Below are 18,074 nucleotides of genomic sequence, written 5' to 3'. Positions count from 1 at the left end.
AATGTTGGACATTTACTTCTGGTGACTAATTTTATTTATTTTTTTTACTGCTAATACAAAACTTCTTATCAAATTCACCATTAATTTACAAAAATGGCTATTAATATTATTCACTTTATATATATTTCAAAATTTTCTTATACAGTAAACACACTTTTTACAAATTGCAATTGCATCATTCCAGTAATATTACTAGCTAATTTATCTCCATTTTATTCTGCATCAGTAGTATATCTTCACTTTACATTTAATTTAAATTTAATATTGTCCATACTTATTTTATGGACAAATTTTTACTAAATACAAAAAATAATTATAGCCTAATAAAAATAAGTATTTTAATTTAATTACTAATATGATTTACCTAGGTATCATTGTAACTCATGCTGATTGCATAAAATATTCAGATAAGCCTACTGTGTGTACATATTGGTGTGTAAAAAAGGATTTATAATTAATTAATTTTTTGACACTGACCACATCAGTTACGTGTTTATGTATACTACTCAACTGACTCATGTGCCTGACACAGACATTACAGTTCAACAATAATATCTTAAATGATGCAGTGATTACAGTGAGTTAGAGTTCTACCAAAACAATAAAGTCTTGTTTTGTGAAAAAATAGTTTACGTTTCTTGAGTTTTTAAACTTAAATGCAAACTAATTATAATTAAATTAAAAATTTGGTTCCTCAGTCAACTAGCTATATTTCAGGTGCTCAGTAGCCACATATAAGTAGTGGCTACTGTGATTGGACAATGCTGATCTAGAACTCTACATCCTTTCTACTCAGAGTGGTCAGCAACAGGAGAAATATCAGCAATCAGGAACTTAGAAATGCAGTCTTAGGTCTTGTCCCAGATCTATAGAATCAGAATCTGCACTTAACAAGTCTTCAGGTGATTTGTTTGCACCTTAAAATTTGGGAAGCCCTTGTCCAGGAAATAGGCAATGGAGGATTTAACTGGGTGATCATAATAGTAATATACCGAAAAGGTGTATGCAGAAGATACCATGAGGATAAAGTCCACCAGATTTAACAGTGATAGAATGTGCAGTAATAAAGAGAAACAACAGTCAAGGCTTTGTAATTTAGTGACTGAGAGGCTGTAATGATGCAATCAACAAAATAAGATAAATGAGATTGAGGGTAAAGATGTGTGGATTCAGAGTAGTACTTAGTGTATAGTTTCCAGTTTAAACAAAAATAATTAAAAATACATGTATACATCTGTGTATACAAATGCACATGCATACATACTGAAACACCATTCATTTCATAAACAAACACCGTAAAAAAAAGTAGACTACCCACAATCAACCCTGAAAGTGTCCAATTTTAAAATATGTTGACCATGGATACTATTCAGCTTCTCTTATGTATGTAGAATGATATTATTTTGTTAAGAGGATTTTGATGATACAGACCTATTATTAATGAAAGAGTTCCTATGCTTTAGTGAAAATACCTTTCCATTTTTCCAAAGATTGATTTCTTTTTTCACAGTAAATGAGTCTTTAAAAATTATAAACCCAGAGTACATATAACTCTTCTCTTAAAAATTTTTAAAAACTAGAAACTTAAATGGTGTGAAATTTGGCAGTTTCTTTCCTTTGATATCCTTTTGAAGATCTTGACACCAAGTTAGTACAGTATTAATGATCATCCCATGTAAATTCCTTAAACACATAGATAACCTAATTATTAAAACAAGCTGTGAAGGGCTCATTTTTCACTGGAAGGATCACCTTCATTGTTTTATTCAATCAGGGATAGCTACCAGAATACCTACTCACTGTTTTGAAAAGAATTGGCTGTACTGTTCTCTAAAACTCAAGTATTTTTTATGAGTTTTGTGTCTTACAGAATAACCGAGCTTAAGTTTAAAATCATGAGCACAATTTCCCATGAAATTGTTGTTATTTTTTCTTCAAGTTCTAACAACTTTTCACAGGCATGGGCCACTCTTTTAGCGACTTCCTTTGATCAACAGCTTTCTAAAGCCTACTCTCACACTTAAGTTGTTTTTAAAGTTTCTTTCAGCATAGTCTTATGACCTAAGGCAGCAATAAATTGGTGAACAGTCCAAAGCCAAAGTATTTAGCTTGTCTAAACCAGTCTTTGCCCTAAAGAAACATGAGATATTAAGCATTTGGCAAATTCTCTGGGTTCAGATAAGCCCAGTTGTAGTTGGCCTCACCTGTGTAAAGGTTGAGTTCAGTTCTTGAGAAGAGCATGAAGTCCTGAGGCAAAAATGTAAGGTCAAATCAACACAGGATTCTCTGTGGACAATTGAGGTTGAACATGAATCAAGTAACAGCTAGTGCAGCTGACATGTGAGCTATCTTAGTTTTCAGATGAAGCAACAAAGGAAACCAAGAACAAATTAAATATGTCTTTAAAAGGAACGACAATAATAAGTGATTCCTAAAGTACTTTTCACATTTTCACACTTTTAAAGATTGTATTTCTTCGTGTATTTATTTAAAAAGCAGTAAAGCCTCTAATTTTTAGAATTGATATGATTTCTCACTCTTATTTTTCTTTAGTGATCTAAATTTTTACTAGTTTTTCAGTGTAGCACTAGTAGGTGTTTTAAGATGCTATCTCATCTTCAGAGGGAAAAAGAATAAAAATACATATATTTGTCAGTCTTTTCTGTTCTAAAAGCATGCTGTAGTAAAATGTTCCTGTTTCCATTTCAGATAGTCACTGTGGCCTCAGAATGCCAACTTTTATTTTCTACCAAAAACCCTCTTTACTCAGATCCCTCATGCTATTCTTTTATAGCCACAGCCACATTCTACCTGCTCCCCTAACACCTGGCAAACACTAATCTGTTCTATATCTCCATAATGTTGTCATTTCAAGAATATTGTATAAATGGAATCGTACAGTATGTCATCTTTTGGGATTGGTTCTTTTTACTCAGCAGTAATTCCCTTGGGATTTGTCTAGATTCTTGTGTGTATCTGTAGGTTGTTCCTTCTTATTGATGACTGCATTTAAAACTGGTTAAATCTAAATAAAGTTGATGGATTGTATCCATGTCAGTTTCCTAGTTGTGATAGTCTATTACAGTCATGCAAGATGAAACTGCTGGGGGAGGCTGGATAAAGAGTACACTCTCCTATACATGCCTGTAATCCCAACACTTAAGGAGGCCAAAGCGGGAGGATTGCTTGAGACCAGGAGGTCAAGATCAGCCTGGACAACCAATCATGACTCCATCTCTACAATTATCTTAAAAGACTTTTTTAAAAAAAATATATACTTTAAGTTCTGGGATACATGTGCAGAACGTGCAGGTTCATTACATAGGTATACAGGTGCCATGGTGGTTTGCTGCACCCATCAATCCGTCATCTACATTAGGTATTTCTCCTAATGCTATCCCTCCTCTCACCCCTGACCCCCTGACAGGCCCCAGTGTGTGATTTTCCCCTTTCTGTGTCCATGTGTTCTCATTGTTCAACTCCCACTTATGAGTAAGAACATGCAGTGTTTGGTTTTCTGTTCCTGTGTTAGTTTGCTGAGAATGGTAGTTTCCAGCTTCATCCATGTCCCTTCAAAGGACATGCACTCATCCTTTTTTATGGCTGCACAGTATTCCCTGGTGTATATTTGCCACATTTTCTTTATCCAATCTATCATTGATGGGCATTTGGGTTGATTCTAAGTCTTTGCTATTGTGAATAGTGCTGCAATAAACATATGTGTGCATGTATGCATGTGTCTTTATAGTAGAATGATTTATAATCCTTTAGGTATATAACCAGTAATGAGATTGCTGGGTCAAATGATATTTCTGGTTCTAGATTCTTGAGAAATCTCCACGCTGTCTTCCACAATGGTTGAACTAATTTACACTCCCACCAACAGTGTAAAAATGTTCCTATTTCTCCACATCCTCTCCAGCATCTGTTGTTTCCTGACTTTTTAATGATCGCCATTCTAACTGGCGTGAGATGGTATCTTATTGTGGTTTTGATTTGCATTTCTCTAATGACCAATGATGATGAGCTTTGATTGGTGTACCTGAAAGTTGGAAAAGGCTTTTTGAAAAGATTTTTTGAAATCTCTTTGAGAAGAGAAGTTATAAAGCTCTTATGGTGATAGACAGCAATCTGGTTGAAGAAACTTATTAAACAAACTTAGTTGGATTTTTTTTACATTCATTCCTTTTTTGTGATTCAGAAAGTGACTCCTGTATTCTCCACCATTAAACTCTGACCAAGAAACGGCAGTGAGCTTGGAGAAGGAACACCAGCACATAGCTTTGGGCAGCCCAGCTGGCATTCCTGTTTGCGCAGACACCAACCATACCTAGTGATTCATTAGAGGTGAATGTAGCCTTCTAAGCAAGCATTGGCAAACAAAGATGTCTATTTCAAAATTATCATTTCCAAATAGTTGTTTGTCTTTTTAATTGCAGAAAAGATCTTACCATCTTAATGATTCTAAGAGAAATTTTATTATCCTATTTACAATACAGAACTCAATTTAGAATCACAGAATTTTCAATGTTGGAAGAATCTGCAATTCTTCATAGGAACCTTTCAGTTCATTTGATTATTACCTATAGTAGGTTGGCCTAGTTAGAGCTGATGCTGTTAAAGTTCTAGGTTCCATACTATGAGCCACTTATTTTCTGGCTATTTAGGGACCACATGTCATACTTTGGCATCAATTGTTTCACACAGCTCTATAGTAACTTATAAGGGAGACCTGGTAAGAGAATTTAAGAAACATTTCTAAATGCCTGCTTTATATGGAGTCATTGTGAATGGTAAACATACAGTTCTACAAGGAGCTCTCAATCTAGTAAGCAAAAATAAAAATAGAGCAAAATCATCACTTTCTAGAAAGCATTTCATAATAGGTGCCCTGTGGCTGGTGAGTTGTTAGAGGCATATCTATATAGAAAAGTAGGCATTACTCCCCATAATTTTCTTTGCTTTACTAAAAACAAATACACATCACTAAAATTCCATTATTCAGTTGCTAAGAGAACATCTTTAAGGGTATATTTTAAACATCTACTTAGAAGCTGAACATTTTGCATTTCTTAATGTTAGAGCAATATAAATTAATTTGGTTGACAAACTAGTAAATTTTACCCAAGGAGGAAGTAGTGATAAGGCAGTTAATACTATAAAACTCTTATCTTGACAGTTTACTATGTGAGAAACACTTTCTGTCCCTTACTTCAGTATGGGACTCATGACATTGTGTTAAATGATTTATTCACAAGCTATTTTAGGGTTAAAAACAAGACTTCTCTAGTCATGCCTAATCCCACATAAATAAATCACTATTTGAAAATATTACTTTGATTAACCGTCATCCATGTTAGATATCAAAGATTGTCTGTAACCATGGATTTGAAATTAAATTGTGAATTTCATCACAGTTCTTCAGTATTGAAGGCAGCTGATTTCCTGATGTGGTTGCTAGTGGTATTCTGCTACCCCTGCCACATGCCCTTTATCTTGTCTGTGTCCCCTTCCCACCACTGCTTTTTCCTCTTTCCTCCTCTCATATTCTTAATCACTGTTTTTCCCCTTTCACTACTGTAATTATAAGATCTCTTTATGTTGTAGTTATTAACCCTATTTCTACAAATTCTGGGGGATATTTCCCTCTGTCTACAAATTGCCTTTCTAATGTTTGTTTGAGATGGAGTCTTGCTCTGTCGCCCAGACTGGAGTGCAGTGGGGCAATCTCGGCTACTGCAACCTCCAGCTCCCGGGTTCAAGCGATTCTCCTGCCTCAGCCTCCTGAGTAGCTGGGATTGCAGGCACACCACCCGCCACCATGCCCGGCTAACTTTTGTACTTTTAGTAGAGACAGGGTTTCACCATGTTGGTCAGGCTGGTCTCGAACTCCTGACCTTGCGATCCACCCGCCTCCGCCTCCCAAAGTGCTGGGATTACAGTCTAATTTTTTTTGAAGTTTTTAAACATAAATGTTTTTGTGTTGTCAAACCTTTGTCTTTATGATTTTTCGTCTTTTATAACTTTATTTAAGTTCATTCCTAGTCATATTTCAGATATATATTTACCCAGATCCCTGTAATATCTTTCTTTAATTCATCTAAGAAATTATTTTGTTAGATATGTGGTATGAGATGAAGGTCTACACTTTACACTGTTTTTCCAAATAGTTGTCGCAACCACTTTTATTTTGTGTTATCATCATTATCATAGATTAAATTCTTACATAATATAGGGTGTGTATGCTGTATGGGGCTATCTGGTCTTTCTAGTTGCTTTTTCAATAAATATTTATTAGGTAAATGACTGTTTTATCTAACTCCTCTTTGGCCAGTACCAACTATTGCTGCTTTCTGAAAGCCTTAAATTCTTGGGCCATGTTTCCTCTTGTTTCTTACTTTATTTCTTCTTGTTTCAAAATTTGCTTACCAGTTTTCACTGATTTATTCATCGACATCAACTTAAGAATCTTTTTATTTAGCTCTTGTTATGTCTAGCTTTGAATTTAGAATTCTTGGTCAAATTCCTCCAAAACAAAATTTGATGAAATTTTGATTCCAATTTAATTAAATCTCTAAAGGTTAATGTGGAAGGAATATATTTCTGTTTTAAAGACAGATCTCCCTTAAGTCCCAAATTTCAGATGAATTCTAATGTTTAATACCCCAGAAGTTGCTTTTGAATTGTACCATTTTTCAATGAAAAGAGTTTAATCTGCAATTATGAAAGGAAGTTTCCAATACTATAAATTTTCCCTTTTGTGTAACCAGAATTGGAGAATTAGGAAAGTAGCTTTTTTTTTTTTTTCTATGTCAGTCTTCATTAAACCAGAAAATACATGTTCAGGGTTAAATATATTTTTCAAAGCGGGTTGTAACTAATATTTATATTGTGAACAAGTTTCATATGATAAAATTTATCAATTAGATGTATTTTTATATCTGTCCTTGATTAGGGACTTCTGTTTATAAAGGAGATTGGAAAGTGTTTCTTTGATTTTCTTTGATGCTTAAAAGCAGAAATCAATTTTGCACCTTTTGGAGAGTGAGGCAGCTGCAGGTAAAAAAAGTTGAAAGCTCTTGGGAGGGTTAATTAGAGCTAATTATAATCTGATTGACCTGTTTTTCTTCCAAAAGCTTAACCAATCTTTCTTTGCAAAATGAGGATGGATTTTACTTTATCATACAAACTAAAGAAAATCTTTGTTTCTTGAAGTTCTGGATATCCATCATTATTACACACTTTATAAATGAGTGTTGCTACCTAAATTGTGGAATCAAGGATTAGGTAAGGTTGAAAAAGACCTTCAAGATTGTTTAGTCTTAGAGAACATACACTGTAGTTCTCATGATGGAAAATTGTGGGCTTTTTTGTTTTGTTTTGTTTTGTTTGAGACAGAGTCTCGCTGTGTCACCCAGGCTAGAGTGCAGTGGTGTGATCTCAACTCACTGCAACCTCCACCTCTCAAATTCAAGAGATTCTTCTGCCTCAGCCTCCCAAATAGCCGGGATTACAGGGTCCTGCCACCATACCCATCTGATTTTTGTATTTTTAGTAGACATGAGGTTTCACCATATTAGCTATGCTGATCTCAAATTCCTGACCTCAGGTGATCCACCTACCTTGGCCTTTCAAAGTGCTGGGATTACAGATGTAAGCCACTGTGCCTGGCCAAAAATTTTAATTTTTAAGGAAATATAAATTAATGTTCATAATTTAAAAATCTTATGTTTTTAATGAAAACAAGAAATAAAATTGACAAACAAGTATAATTGTTATTTTTAGCACTGGTATTTTCTTCATTCCACTTAGTCTTATTTGCTTGATAAATACTGTAAAAAGATTTTTTAAAATTTATATAAAAAGAATATAATGCAGCCAGGCATGGTGGCTCACACCTGTAATCCCATCACTTTCGGAGGCTGAGGTGGGCGGATGTCTTTAGATCATCTTGAACCTGGGAGGCGGAGGTTGCAGTGAATCAAGATCACGCCACTCCACTCCAGCCTAGGCAACACAGTGAGACTCTAAAAAAGTAATATAATGAAATAATTTGCCTATTATTATATGGTGTTTCTCAAAGCATAGTTTATGATTGTTATTTTAATTGTTAAATAAAATGTAGTTCTAATATTCCCATAAATCTGAACCCTTTTTTGAAGAAATTTCCTATGAAAGCTTCTTGCCTAATAAAGTTCCTTAAGGCAGTTTTTGTATATGAAAAATGAAATAGTCATTTTCATGGTCTGTCAACTCAGTTATATCTCATTTTATGTTAAGTGGAGCACCTGCTCATATTAGATAGGGTTTTTACTCTCAGACAGATTGTGTTCTAATTTGGGCAGTCAAGACCCTTTGATTTTAGAAGGTTGGGTAAGAAAGCATTTTGATGACAGTTCAAGATAGCAGTAAGAGTACTAAATACATGATTAATTACAGATGACAAATCTAAAAGATAAAAAAGGAGAGAAAGATCATTTATACAAAAGTAGAATGGAAAAACAGATAAGGTGAAACTGAGATAGATTTTGAAGAACAAGTAACAACTAAATGATGGAAAAAGGTGAAAAGTGTATATACCTAGAGGATTAATGTGACCCAAAGTGTCTTGGAAGTGGAAGAATTTCACCTGGTAAATGTAGTAAGTTAATGTACTTGGATATGGGAATCATGTGAGAGTTAAGTGGACTAAAGCTAGTAAGTAGGTTGATTTGGAATAGGTAGTAGAGAACTTTGAAGAATGAAGAATGAGGATATATTTTATCGTGTACCATGTTGTTAGGTTTGTTACCTAAGGTGGTACTTCATCAATATTTTGAGGAAATCAATCTTTCAGAAGTATGCAGAATACAATAAAGAACACAGTAGGCAGGGTGATCACATATGTGATTTTCATAGTATCCAAGCATGAGGGGATAAAGACATAAATCAGTAATATAGTGGTTAGAATGGAAATTAAGCAATGGCTGCAAATTACATTATAAATGAAGACTTCACAGTGCTTAATTACTAGTTAGGTAAGGAGGAGGAGGAGTTGGCTAGATGAATCATGGAGGGGGAGTGAGGAAAGAGAAAAGAAAGCATATGTCAGAGGTCTGTTAAAAAGTTCTACAAATTCATATTCTCCCCCATACACATTCATGCCTGAGGGGTGAGTTATACCTTCATTTGTCAATATCTGCAAAGCATTTTGGGATTATCCATTGAAAGGTATATTATATATTATATATATTTTAACAAATCAGACTCATAAGTTAAGGAAACTAGATATAACTTGCTTTTAAACATTTTAATTCAATAGCCCTTTTCCTGCAGTAACCCTTAATTTTTTTCACAAGCTGTAATAGTACCAAGACCAAGAAGGGCTTTCCGAAGAGTGGATGTAGGAAGCTGATAAGAGAAGTATTCTTTAGGGCTTGGTAGCATAGGTTACATTGCACAAAAACATATATCTCTTTGCAGTCTCATTTTTCTCCTGTCACCTATTGACATTTTGAAAGATTTACTGATGAACTTAAAAACTGCAGAACTTTTAAATTTAGTGATGTGAATGTGTTAGCCTAATTACAGATGTGCTACTGCAATTAATGCTTTTTCCTTCTACTATAGGGAGCCATTCATTACAACTCATAACTAGAGGAAAGGGCTTTACATGATTGTTGCTAACATTAAAAAATACATGTGCAAATTTTGTTTCCAAACAACTCTCCAAAGTTCAAGAGCTGGTGTTACTAATTGAGTGCCTCAGGAAAACCCTTAATAAATTATTTTGTCTAGCTCTTTGATCACACAGGTGATTATGTATATTTTTTCAAGGTAAGAAAGAGGAAAAGGAAAAAATTGTGCCAAGAAGTATTATAGTTCCTTTAATTCTCTTGTGAGAGTAGTTTTGATCTAATAAAATAGGTGTGATTTTCCATTATAAAAATGAGCAAACTGAGTCTTAGAGAATTACAGAGCCAGAAAATTTTTTAAAATATAAGATTCTGATCTGAGATTCTAACCTAGTTATGTCCCATTCAAAGCCCATGTTTTTTCATTATATATCATGTTACCTTGTGGGGGAAAAGTGCTGTATGTGAAAAAACACATAGCGTATTTATTTTCCTGTGTGTGAGCTGTTACCGTGCTTTGTCCCAACAAAAGTCCAAAGTATTGGTACCCTACAAAGATTTTCATTAGTTCAGATTACATTTTCAAAGAAGACTTTGGTCTGCTCTTTAAAGTTTCATTATGTAATCGTGAGGCAGAAAAACCTCATTTTATAAAGGGCCAGTGTGAGTTGAAGACATTTCCTCAGTGTTGCCAAAAAAAAAAATTTAAGCTAGAGATTCTACTTCATAATTCAGGATTCCCTTCTAGTATGTTTGCTCACACTGCTTAGTATTAAAAAGCATAATGCTTATGTGGATTTTCTGACTTACTACTATATCTTCATTTTTCTTTTATTATCTAACCTTCTAAACTGAATTAAACTCTATCTAGTACATCGTAAATCAGTAAATAGACTACAGCATTTTCCCTGATGGGATTTCAGTCTCATGGTGAGGCACTGGGAAAATTCTGGCTCAGTTGTTACTGACATAGGAGGCTGTACAGTTATTTATTAGAAGACAGCCTGGGAGGAAAAGAGAAAATGGATTTATGTTATCTTGTATTGCTAAATACAGCACACTGCTGTTATCTTTTCTTTACTGCTTCCTCTAAAAGTCATCATTTCAATGCACTAATCTTTTAAACAGCCATTCAGTGGTAACTGGGCTAGAACTTTGCTAAGGGGTCACATTCACCAACCTGACAGTTATACATTTACAAAAGAAATAGCATGAATTTATTCAGCATCAAAACCTCTGCATCTTTTACCACCCAACTACATTTCACACTGTATTACCATCAGTGCACAATAATGGCTATATAAATTCCATCCAGATTCTTCATTTAATTAACTAGCATTCTTTGAACAAAAATAAAAGTGCTGTTTTTATAGAGGAATAAAAGCTGCATGAAGTGAGTGTGAAGAAGACAAATCATCAAATTAGTTATTCTTCATTGCAGCTATGGAGAATTTTCTGCCCTTCCTCTTTAGAGTCTTTTTTTTTTAGCTTGATTGAATGAAAAATGGAGAGTGAAGCAGCCTCAAATATACCTATTGTAATGACTACATCACAAGCTTATCCAGGACTGGGCACTGATAATATTGTCATCTAAAAGTGATTTTTTAAAAACATTTTCTGTAGTTGGCAAGGTAGTACAGCATAGTAGCCAAGAACATGAACTTTATAACTAGACTGCCAAATCTTAGCTCTGTCACTTATTAGGTTTGTGATTCTGAGTTAGTTACTTAACTTTCCTGTGCATCAATATCCTGTCCATAAAATGCAGATAATAATAGGAGGATAATAATAGACATCCATGGCAGTGTGTGGATTAACTGAGTTGATGGATGTAAAACATTGAGAATAATGCTGGCACATAGTTAGCCATTATCCCCTGTATGCACGGAAGCAGTCTGGTGTGAAGTTGATCCAGCTGTGTCACTAGAGACTCTCTTGATCATCTGAATGAAATTGACTGGTGTGGTAGGCTAAGTTAATGTACCTATCTTTTCCAGATATTTCTTTCTAAAGGTATTCTTTTATTATAGAACAATTACTTTCAGATACAAGGAAATAAAGTTCTGAGTCAAGGGCATAGAAGGCAATCGGTTGGCCACATCTCTCCATGTGGCACCCTGCTGCCAGATTTAGCTTTCTAAAGCACTGTTTTCTCATATCATTTTCTGCTCAGAAGTCTTCAAGTCTTCTTCAGACTCAAGCTCCTTTCCCATCATGCCTGCCATTTCTATCAGAGCCTGACTCCCTCCCTTTCCATGACCTTTTTTTATCCATTACTCCCCTATAGCAAGTCTCTACTCCAATCATAATTGATCTAGTATTGTTTCTCAGTGTGCCAAATTTCTTCTTGTCTCTCTTCCTTTGTTCACATGGTTCTCTTTTTTTTAACATCCTCTTTTCTTCATCCATTTATCTAAGTCATCCCTGATGTTCTAAGTTGAGACAGAAAAGGAGAGGTTATCTTTTACCCCTTTGTATTTTTGTCATAAACATGGTTGCTAGATGTAGTGGCTGCTAAATAAATGCTATTGATGAACTACTCTGTTGGCTTTACCTTCAAACTATATTTAGAATCTAACTGCTTCACACCAACTCCACCACTATCACCCTTATTGAAGCTACAGTTAATTTTTGCCTGTCTCCTTTTTCTTCTCCCTGCTTCCACCCTTGCCCGCCACCTACAGTCTATTCTCAACACAGCAGCAAAAGTAACACTTAAAATTTAAGTCAGATCACATCGATTCTCTGCCCAAAACCCTCCAATCATTTCCCATCTCACCCTGAGTAAAACCAAAATCCTTGCAATGGCCTACAAATTCTCTTAGCCTCTGCCACTTCACTCCACCTCCATCCCTATATTCACTCTTGTTACCATTCTGCCCTCATGTCTTACTACTCCCGTCTTCCTGGACCCTACCACCCCTTACCTCTACTACACTGGCTTCCTTGCTGTTCTCTGAAAGATACAAATCACAACTCCATCTCAGGGCCTTCATGCAACTGTTCCCTCTTCCTAGAAAGCTCCCCCTTGGGAAATCCTGACTCCATTCCTCCTGCAGGTCTCTGGTCAGTTATCTTTTCAGTGAGACATTTACCTCTCCTCCCTGATTGACTGCCTGTCTCCCCAAGCTTAGAATGTAAATTCCAAGGAACAAGAGGGAAGGCTTTTTGTCTATATTGTTTAGTGTCTACCCCCAGTACCTGAAACAGAACCTGACACGTAATAAATACTTAATAAATCATTATTGAATGTATGAATGAAAAACTGACCCTTAACAATATGCCAGCATTCCTAACCCTCCCAGCACTTCAAATGTATTTAGGCTCAAACAAAAGCAAATGTCCCTTAACAGCTCTGAAAAAAATTAAAATAGCCATAGTTTAATATTAGCCATGGCAATTGGAGCAGAAAGTTCTATCGCAGAGAAAAGAGATTTCTGCATCAAGTAAAGAAAAAGGAATGGTTTATAGTATAAGAAGTGCCATATTAAATTATATTGGTGTCCTGGGGGACTGTCTTTGACCCAGTACCAAGGTACATTTTTTTTCCCTCCAAGTATATTTTGAGAGAGCAGGTGGTTTTGGCTACCCTATCCTCTTCCTAAGGTGGAGGGTATACCTGTATGAGGGTTTCTTGTTTTTTCATTTAGAGGCAGAGTAGAACAGTAGAAAGACAGCATTAATGTTGCAGTCAGGCAGACCGAGTTTCAGATTCTGGCACTGCTGTGTGTTCTTGAACAGGTCATATAACTTCTCTGAGTCTGTTTGCTTATGTATGAAATGTTTTTTAGTAATGTCTTTCTCTCAATATTGTTTTAAAGATTAAGTGAGAAAAGACACGTGAAGCACCTGAGACATAACATGTGTTTAATAAATGTCTAGTGAGCATTGCATTCAACAACACGATTATGTACTTTGCTACTAAATGCTACCTTTTGGCTTAAACCAAAGGGGAGAAGTAGTAGATAGATTGACATCCATGAGATAACTTTAGCCCCTGGAGCTTGGTCCGTGGAGAAGCCCCATAACACTACTACAAATCTCTCAGCAGCATCTGATGACCCTACAAGAGCCTTTTTAGAACATGAGTCCTACTACCTACTTGAGTTTTGTTGTAGCCTACTGTTTTTATCTTTTGAGCCCATTCTTATTCTTCTGTTTTCCATTTTCAACTATCTTCTACTTCCTTTATTTTCAAAATGTTATGCTAGTTATATGAAGTCAAGAGATTCCATACTGAAATCAACAAAGGAAAAAGATCAGGCAACTACCTCACATAATAAAATAACATAACTATTAATTTTCAAATTGAGAAATAAATAATATATGTATATTGACTTTTTGGAATTATAACTTCCAGAGCAAGGAAAATATTTTGTATAAACCTCGGAACTATTTCTTATGTATTTTTTAAATGACATTAATTTTGAAATCTTTAGGAAGCCAAAGCTGTAGTTGAAGAAACAAGAGCCCTGCGTAGTCGGATTCATCTTGCTGAAGCTGCTCAGAGACAGGCACATGGAATGGAAATGGACTATGAAGAAGTGATCCGTCTGTTAGAGGCCAAGATTACAGAGCTAAAGGCTCAGCTTGCTGATTATTCTGACCAAAATAAAGTAAGCAAAGCAGTCATCTCTTCCAGTTACCATGGTTTCCTTGCCGTTGTCATGTATCCTGTTTTCATTTTCTTTTCATCTGCACTTCTAAAGTAGGTCAATGTTTGTCTTCTATTATTCAATGATAGGATGCTGTGTCCTGATGGGGATAATGTAAAGGTCTTGAGCCTTCCTTTATCCAGATGGCTTTGGGATGGAAAAGCATGTGCCCCAAATTTATTTAGGTCATTGGTCAAAATTGTTCAGTTCAGGTATTAAGTCCTGGAACTCTTTAACATTTAATTGATTACATTGTTTTTTTTCTTTTGTTTCTAAACCTGCTAATTTGTTTTATGGGAATGGGAGCAGGGGAGTCTAGGAATGGGTTTGCTCTTTGATTAGAGCATTCAAGGAAGTATGAAAGTGAAGGAATGTTTGCCTAAGACCTAGATAATTAATGGGAAGAAACTGAGTTTGAATTTTTTTTAATGTAAGGTGTACTAAAATAGTTTCCAATAGATGATTTTCCAGTTTCAATAGCAAAATACCGAATGCTTTTCAGAAGGCAGTGCGAACTTTTTGTTGTTGTTGACACAGAGTTTCGCTCTTGTCGCCCAGGCTGGAGTGCAATAGCATGATCTCAGCTCGCTGCAACCTCTGCCTCCCAGGTTCAAGTGATTCTCCTGCCTCAGCCTCCCAAGTAGCTGGGGTTACAGACACCTGCCACCACACCCAGCTAATTTTTGTATTTTTGTAGAGACAGGGTTTCACCATCTTGGCCAGGCTGGTCTTGACCTTCTGACCTCAGGTGATCCACCAGTCTCGGCCTTCCAAAGTGCTGGGATTACAGGCATGAGCCACCACACCTGGACAGTGCAAACTTTTTCATGCAATTTTTTTTACATAATACATACTATATTCAGTGAAGAGGCTTCAAAAATCTATAATAGTCATATATTTTTACTTCACTGAATTAAGGTAGAAAATCAAGTAAATTGAAATAAATATTCATACATTTGTTCACTTATAAACATAACTGGTTATTTATATCTCTAATCCAATCAGTTTCTAAGAGAACATAAAGCAAATCTGAATAATTTATGACTATTTATTTAAGCATTAAAAAGTTAAGTACTTTAAATATAGCATGTGAAAATGAAACTAGTGTTAGAAATGCAAAATACCAAAGAAAATTTGAAATCTGTTAAAAGTCACTAAACTATTTCTCACATTATTCACTTAAACCAATTCCACAAGAAGGCTGAAGTTCCCATCACCCTTTGATAATACGACAAGGCCAAGAGGAAAACATATAGTTTACAAAGCAGCAATATTTAGGAATATTACATATTTGTTATTTGTGACCTAGTTTTTACATTCTGAAAATAGATATGTGATTATGTTATGTAACTTTAGCCTGAGTATGAAAATATTTTGAGATTTATCACAATATCAGAAGTACTATTTATTATGGTTACTTTTGAAGTGAAAAATCAAGAGTGTTTAATATTTTATTTTTAAATAATATAACTTTCAAGAAAGTTCACATGAAATTATTCATTGTTTTTTGTTTTTTTTTAAGCTTGGGTTATTTGTAATCTCTCTTCCAGCTCTTAACTGAGAAACATTTTTGTCCTAAGTTGCCTGGTAATATAATTAATTCCGTTTTTCTCTCTTTTATCATAATCGGGTTCTCATGCCATTTCTCTTAACAAGACTCTAAGCCAGTAACCTGTCTCTGAAAACAGTCTTTAAAGAGTCTCTTTAAAGAGCTATTAATATGAGCATCTCAACATTCAACATTTTCTAAACCCAATATCAGTGGAAAAAAAGAAGGAAACCTTTTTTTTTTTAAATCATGAGATTGCTTAAAGAGACATTGACCAAGATGTTACAGAATTAAAATTCAAGTGTCTGTTTGTAAGATAACAGATTCTTTTTGTAACAGTACTTTTATTTTTCATTATAATTTTTTCTTTAGGTTATTTATTTATTTATTTACCTTTTGGAGTTTTTATTCACCTTCAACATAAGAAATAAAACATTACTAGTACCTTTGAAGACCCACAGTGTTTCTCTCCAATTACATCTCCCACCCTTTCCCTCAGAGATAACCACTTTCTTGGATTTATTCTTAACCATTTTCTTGAAAATTTTTCTACTTGTGTACATATTCCTTAACAATATGTTGTTTAGTTTTACCTGTTTATCAACTTTATATAAATAGAAATATATTCTATGTATCATCCTGACCTGCTTTTCTTCACTCAACATTTTGTTTTTGCATTTCATCTATTTGAAGTTTTTAGCTAGTTCGTGTCTTCTTATTGTTTCTTGTACTCTATTGTGTGGATATACTACGTGTAATTATCCATTCTGCATTTGATGGACAGTCCAATTGTTTCTGTTCTCCTCTGTTATAAATGGTGCTAAAAACATTTTAGTGCATGTATCCTGCTCCACATGTGTAATAGTTACCTGCTAGGAGTAGAATTGCTAAGTTGAATAATTGTAAGTTTGACTTTACTAGGTAATGCCTACTTGTGCTTGAAAGTATTTGAACAAATTTGTGCTCCCACCAGTAATGAATAAGAATTATTGTTTACCCCGCATACTTGCTGACCCTTTGTTTTAATTTTATTAATCTGGTAGTTGTAATAAGTGTTACATCATTACAGTTTACTTTGAATTTCCCTGGTTACTAATGGCTTTGAGACAGTGATGTGCTGGGACCAACTGACACTAGCTCATGAGAGCTGATTGCATGCATCTCTTCTCAACTCCATGTACAGTGATATCAGGTTGGTAGCCTGAAATCAGCTATAATGGGGTTATTTCTACCCATAAATGTTATAAACCAAGGTTTCCTCCTCCCTGGTAGCCAGTTGAGCATATATTTATCTCTTTATTAGGCATTTGTGTTTCTCTGTGAAATGCTTCTTCATATCTTTTGACCCTTTTTCCAGTGGATTAGTTATCTTTTTCATGTAGATGTATAGAGATTCTTCTGGTTACTAATCCTTTGTTAAATTATAGTTATAAAAATCTTCTCCTAAATTTCTGGCTTGCCTTTTCACTCTATGATAAAATGGACACAAATCCAATCATCCCTCCTAATTTCCATTTTTATCAGTATTTTAGTTCTTTCTTTACTTTTAAGACCACAAATTAGACATTGATTATTTGTTCTGTGTGGTCAGCATTTGCTTAATAGACTCCATGTTTACCATTTTCTGTTAAACATTCTTACATCTCAGACCTTCTCACTTTGTTTCTTTCTTCATGAGTACATATTTTAGAAATTCATGTAGTGAGGATCTGATGATAATAAGCTCTCCCCATTTTATTTGTCTGAAGAACATCTTTATTCAGCTCTTGTTCTTGAAATATATTTTTGCTACATTTAAAATGTTAAGTTGGCATTTAATATCTTTCACTGTTTTTATTTCATGTTTGTGATGTCAGCTGTCAATCTGTCATTTGTTTGCAATCTGTTTCCTTCTATATGATTTTAAGATCTCCTTGGCTTCAATGTTCAGCAGTTTGACTATGATGAATCATGTGTTGATTTACTTTAATGTGTACTGTTTGGGATTCATTGAGCTTCCCGATTCGAAGAGCAATGTCTTCTGCCATTTCTGGAAATCACTGAGCTATTATCCTGAGCGATTTCTCTTTCATTCTTTGTATTTGTTCTTGTGTAATTCAGATTGGATGTGTGCTATAGCTTCTTCTGGCTGTTTTCTCTTTACCTTTTCTCTCCATTTATATTTCAATTTTTGTCTTTCTGTTCCATTATGAGAAGTTTCTTTACCTCTGTTGTCAAGTTCACCCATTCTCTTTATAATTGTGTCTAATTGGATGT

General features: G+C 34.7%; 1 protein-coding gene across 13 annotated transcripts in view; it reads left to right on the top strand.

Annotated features, from left to right (window-relative positions):
* The window catches only part of STXBP4 (syntaxin binding protein 4), a 189,982-nt gene that overhangs the window by 89,838 nt on the left and 82,070 nt on the right, over positions 1-18,074 (top strand). For all 13 annotated transcript variants that reach the window (XR_010137888.1, XR_010137887.1, XM_063717858.1 and 10 more), the window contains one exon: positions 14,054-14,230. Coding sequence is in view for 11 of the 13 variants with exons in the window: in XM_063717858.1 (XP_063573928.1) it covers positions 14,054-14,230 (177 nt within the window). In the remaining 2 variants the exon portion in view is untranslated. The remainder of the gene's footprint in view (positions 1-14,053; positions 14,231-18,074) is intronic.

The sequence above is a fragment of the Pongo abelii genome, chromosome 19 (genome assembly GCF_028885655.2).
Source record: "Pongo abelii isolate AG06213 chromosome 19, NHGRI_mPonAbe1-v2.0_pri, whole genome shotgun sequence".
Classification (NCBI taxonomy): domain Eukaryota; kingdom Metazoa; phylum Chordata; class Mammalia; order Primates; family Hominidae; genus Pongo; species Pongo abelii.
Note: the sequence above shows the minus strand (reverse complement) of the source record. Positions and strands in the feature narration are given on the sequence as shown.